Source organism: Pseudocercospora fijiensis, assembly GCF_000340215.1.
Source record: "Pseudocercospora fijiensis CIRAD86 unplaced genomic scaffold MYCFIscaffold_11, whole genome shotgun sequence".
NCBI classification, from domain to species: Eukaryota; Fungi; Ascomycota; class Dothideomycetes; order Mycosphaerellales; family Mycosphaerellaceae; genus Pseudocercospora; species Pseudocercospora fijiensis.
The window spans coordinates 21,446-26,814 of record NW_006921542.1 but is presented as its reverse complement, the minus strand read 5'-3'; the positions used below and the strand labels follow the sequence as shown (position 1 = coordinate 26,814).

The window sequence follows — 5,369 nt, the reverse complement described above, 5'->3', positions numbered from 1 at the left end:
AAGTTACCTATCCTAATTCCTTAAACCTATTTAACTAATATATATTTACTTAACCCTTTATCTAATTAATTAGACGCTACCTATACAATTAATATAATAACCGATAGTATAATATAGACGGCTTAGTTTAATTAAACTAACTTTACTAAACGGTACGAGTTCTTAAATAAGGCTCTAGTTATCGGTCTATACTTTAACTATATAGGAAGAAAATAGTTCCTAGTAATAGGGACCGTATATAAAGGTATATACGTAGTCTAGATTATATAACGATATCCTTCGGGGTACTCGGGATATAAAATAAGACTCTATTATATATAGTATAGATTTAAACTAAGTTTTTGTTATTTTAATAGAATACTATATAAGAAGTTGAAAAGATTTTTTTTTATTTTTATATAAAGAAGTATTAGCTACCTTACCTAAAATAGAAGGTGCACCCCTTTATATAAGCTAAGGGGGTATATAACGCGTTAGCTTAGTTATATAACTATTATATAACTTCTTAGTAGGAGAAAGATTTTTATACTATATTTTAGACTATAGAATAGTAGAATATAGGCAATTAACGAAGCTATTTTAAACCGCTAGCAAGGTAGTATTACGTAAGTAATCTACTACGCTATACGTAATAGAAAGGCGGGCGCAGTTTGTCGAATTTGCCTGCCTAAACCGAAGTTCGGTTATTGCGGCCTAAATGACAACCAAGCGCCAAGCCCTAAGAGCTAGGAAGCTCGGTTCTCACGGCCCGAATGCCGACGGACCTTCGATTTTTCGGCCGATAATTCTTAGCCGACGACACACCTTCCGCCAAGTTCGTCCGTTGTCACGAATTCAATGACAACCAACCGCCAAGCTCTGACATCCTGATATCCACGCGACGTTCCGATGTCACAACCCGAGAGTTTGGATGACAGCCAAGCGCTATGCCCCAACACCCATTGCGTATGAGTCTCAGCAAAGCGGCCGGCGAGGGTATGAACATGGACTCCTCAACGAGAGGACGGACGAATGATATTGATGATGCGTCCTGCTTGCTCATACCAAGACTGGATTCGCACTTGCCGACAGGTGATCGCCGCAAGTATCAATGTTTGATACAACCTACTGCGCTCGCGTCATCATTACACTCAGTCAAATCCACGGACTGATTTCAAACTTTGGGCCTCGACATCAAACCAGCCTGGGCAAGCTTGAGCAAGCCAAACAAATTCATCTGGGCTCACACGCGCACACTGCTGACCATCCCCATCCATCCGAACAAACCCTTTCGTGATACTCGATTCCTCCCTGCGGCATACATGCACGCGCGCACCAAAACGAACGCTCGTGGAGTGGAGTGACATTGATTTACCGAAAGACTCGTCAAGCTCCACGAATCCGCCATCGCCATGTCTATGTCCGGGAACACCGCTTCACACCGCGACTGCGACGGCCACCAAAAAGATGTCAAGTCACGGCCGTCACTACCTATGCGAACACCTCCTTCTCATCATCACAACAATGCCCGGGCATCAGAGCGATTCCGGAATCTCGTCATCAACATCATGTGGGAAAAGGCAACACTTTTCGAAACCATTTCATCCACCACCACTATCGCCCCACCGCTATCCTCGTCACCCGCACTCCAGCTGCTCGACAATGCTGTTGATCAAGTCGTGCTCGCGTATCGCGTGTTCGAGAAAGAGAGCGGCGGAGGAGGGGGAGAGGAAGAGAGAGAAGAAGATAAGGAGAAGGAGAAGACATGGTGGGAGGAGAAAGTTCGAGAGGAATTCCAGAGAGCCGCGGATTGTAGTCGGGAGTTTTTGGCACTTGGGGGTCCCAGAGAGGAGTCTACCGAGCCTGGTGGTAGAGATGTTGTTGGTCCAGTTTGCGAAAGCTCCAATGCATTTACATGACGAGCGGAGACTTTAGAAGGGAATACAGCAAGGTTGCTGAGAAGGGACATGATGAAGATGCGGAGCTGTGGTGTATGGTTTGAGCAGTGTCAGTTACGAATTGCATACTTCAACATGTATGGCCTGACGGTGGTGTCTCGCCAGCTTGAAGTGACTTACTTTCGGAGGCTAATTTTCAAGGCATTTTGGACTAAGTTGATTGTGAGGGCTCACCCAAGCGGGCAACCTGACGCATACGGTACCCAGACCTCCTGAAGAACTGGCACTCATTTTCACCGGCACGAATGAGGCGACTATATGGAGCGACCTCCACCGAGATCCTGTTGCCTATGCCCTTGTACTACCATCGTTCAAACTCGTACGATCCCATCTACTACTGGAAGGGAGGGAGTTGGCGGAAGATGGAGATATCGTTACTCCGAGGACGTCCCAGTGCTATCCAAGACAGCTACTGTGACACTGGGCTCCTACACCCGGTTCAGCACGGGAGGGACATCCCAACACCCTAAATCTCAACACGCAAATCAGCGCAGCAATTGCTAAGCTACAACAGGATTTGAATACGGCACGTTCGAAGCAAACCTCCAGCACTGGCTCGTCTGATGCGTAGCTGCGGCATGAAATCCTCACGCTCCGTAAAGACAACCTCGACTTGCGGTGACAACTCCTAGACCTCGAGAGTACCGGCAATCGTGGCAGACCTCCATTACCTCAATTCCAATTCCCTCCACCTCCGCCTGTTCGAGATGAGAAATCCGAAGAGTTGGAGGTCAATCCTTTCAAGAGAGACATGAACAGAGTCGAGCCATTCCTTCAAGCGCTCGTCAAGAAGGTTGCCGCCTACGCGGACCGCTTTGTTGCCGACGAATTCCGCTTCGGTCACTTTCCCGGACTCCGCGAAGGCAAGACGACTTCCTCGCACATCAAGACTGATGAAGACACTGGCACTTCACTATATTCGCCATTGATCAATACTGCCCGTCGTGAGCTGACTTGAACAGCTTGACCAAGGCAACGACTTCTTCGGCGTATTTTGTGCAAGGTTTTTACGTGTGATGGGGATGCGGCATCACGGAGGCAAATTCCACCCCACTGCCTTGGGGAACGTGTCAACCAATAGCTTGAACAGTCAGTCGCCAACTGGCCATTTGGACAAAAGCGGGAACGACCTGCACTTCAACCCTTTCACGGATCGCTTAGCGCCCCAAGACTCGTGCAGTCTATCTTCGATGACACCAGTGCTCGTCACATAGCAGTAATCCCTCCGGTGCGAAGGCTTCCGGGAAAATGGAGATGAAGATAGCGCGGGCTCATGCCTCGACTCAAATACTCGTGCAGGTCTACCGCGCTGCTCAGTGACGGGCCAGCTTCGAGTAACGTTGCCCGCATCACTCGCTACATCGCAAGGCAAGAGAAAGAAGCCGGCAAGAAGACCGAACGCTGCATATTCAATGGCAGATCACAATGCTCTCCCGTCAAGGCCAGAGAAGCCAGAAAGGCGAGTTCCACCCGATCAGCAGCCATCGCCACTGGGCACGACCCAGCGAGCATATGGAGACGTTGCCCTCATGTCTCGAGACCTCCCGGAACCCCAAAAGTCCCCGAGGAAACTCGCACTCGGAGGCTGACTGATTCCCATACTTACCCGTGGCCAGCCTCTCTGTATCAAATCGACAGCACGATACCCCAAACAGCGAAATACCACCAGCTCTTCCACTACCACCCGGCACTCAAAACAGCATGCATGATTCACGATGGCATGAATTCGACACCGAAAGCCCACACATCGCCACGACTGAGTTCTGCGGCATTGAAAGACATTCAGCTTGCTATAGACGAAGACCACGCTCCGTGATTCTTTCTTCCCCTTCCCCGAAAGCACCAATCGAACCTGAATGCAGGTGTGCCAGTTTCTCATTCGTGGACACTGAGTATGCGTACTCTCAAGATTTGCCGCTCGAGTACTTGAGTCATTTGATGGCACAGCTTTCGAGAGTGCCATAGCGAGCATATGAATGACGATCTGATGAATCCTATTATTGGTAGACTTCTACTGCTGCAACTCTACGATGCAAAGAATGCATGGAAGGACAATGTCCTTATCCTCAACTCTGAGATCAGTGCAACTATCTTTACGCCGCTGTTCTTCGATGGCAACCAACGACGTACACAGACCTTGGAGTGGTCTAAGTATGCCTTCTTGCCTCGCCGAAGCCGCCTTGGCCAACTTTGAGCAGCAATGCGCGGTTACGCAGAACACCGCATAATCGGTGATTACACCCTATTGTGCCCTTGCCAGCTCTCCGGATATGAAGAAAGAGCTCGCTGAGTCTTTACATGAGCCTTCCTTGGATAATGAAAGAAATGAATAGCCCTCCAATCAGCTATACCGCTCTCGCTTGGCTGTCTCAACTCTGCAATACAACGGCCTATGAGTTTGACTACCCTAGCCAAGTCAAACGGACGCTTACGAATCATCGCTGAAGGATATTGAACAGGAAAATGACACTCGACTTCGAAATCCACTAAGTCGACTTCACTTCCATTTCCGGGATACTACGTTTCTGTGTTACAAAGTCATACTCAACGTCGCCCTCTTCTTCATTCAAGTCGGCCTTGTCAACGTTACTTTCTTTTCTAGGTATACTACGCTGCTTGCAAGATATAAGAAGAAGCTCCCTTGCCCGCAAAACGACGAGTGGTAGGCCTGCGAGGACTCCCAACGGTCTACCTACGCCGATCTTGCAGAGGACGCTCTCGAGATTGTGGCGCTCGCCCTCCTCTACGCTTGTTCTCCCTCCACCTTGACCAGAGGCTCGTTCGTCTGCTGCTCTCTGGCTCATACTCGCACATCCACAGCAAAGCGAGACTTCGCGGCTTCATTTCAGATTTGCAGAGAGGTACATCAAATCTCGTTGCAAAAAGCTCTTCCGTCATGCTCTGCTTCTGCGAACGCACTCTCCACAAAGCGCTGCTCATCCTGCTGGACGTGGCTGATGCACCGCCTAAGTCAGCGAACGGTTCTCTTTCACCACATCCCAGGCGGGACTATGTTTGAGCTGGACCATGAATTGCTATGCATCCTCGAATTCGTTCCACGATACCAAAATCTCTTCCACATCCAGGGAGCACCATTTGTTCCCTTCCAAGAAAATCCTTGCAGTCATTCTGTGTTGCTTGCGAACAGAGAAATGGCCAGGGAGAGCAACTTCTTGCCAGAAAGCGCAAGTTCAAGGCGGGCCAGACCATACACAGACGGTGAAGACTCTGTCACAGTGGCAGCTACAGTCGATGAGGCTGTCCCGACCTTGAGCGCACTTTTGCGAACGATGCTCAGCACTGCCAAGTACCTTCAACATCTGCTCCTATGCTTGACAGGCGAATGGCCCGAGCGAACAGGCTCGGATCGCCTTCAATGTCGGTTTGAGTGCGCATGGGCAGGGAGAATCAGCCTTGAGGTGCTGTTGTGAG

General features: G+C 49.3%; 2 protein-coding genes across 2 annotated transcripts; both read left to right on the top strand.

Annotated features, from left to right (window-relative positions):
- Window positions 1–1,301: 1,301 nt before the first annotated feature.
- MYCFIDRAFT_179674 (uncharacterized protein) lies at window positions 1,302–2,153 on the top strand (the record flags this gene model as incomplete). The annotated part of the gene is made up of 4 exons (XM_007933712.1): window positions 1,302–1,339; window positions 1,361–1,863; window positions 1,903–2,048; window positions 2,094–2,153. 4 exons carry the CDS (start codon window positions 1,302–1,304, stop codon window positions 2,151–2,153), a joined length of 747 nt encoding a protein of 248 aa, XP_007931903.1.
- A 29-nt stretch (window positions 2,154–2,182) lies between these two features.
- On the top strand, window positions 2,183–5,355 carry MYCFIDRAFT_179673 (uncharacterized protein; the record flags this gene model as incomplete). Its single annotated transcript, XM_007933711.1, has 15 exons — window positions 2,183–2,351; window positions 2,381–2,504; window positions 2,540–2,555; window positions 2,578–2,881; window positions 2,910–3,111; window positions 3,138–3,165; window positions 3,202–3,749; window positions 3,809–3,867; window positions 3,893–4,079; window positions 4,133–4,168; window positions 4,198–4,227; window positions 4,271–4,352; window positions 4,385–4,516; window positions 4,604–5,319; window positions 5,340–5,355. The coding sequence occupies 15 exons, from the start codon at window positions 2,183–2,185 to the stop codon at window positions 5,353–5,355; spliced, it is 2,649 nt and encodes an 882-aa protein (XP_007931902.1).
- Between the last annotated feature and the right edge of the window lie 14 nt (window positions 5,356–5,369).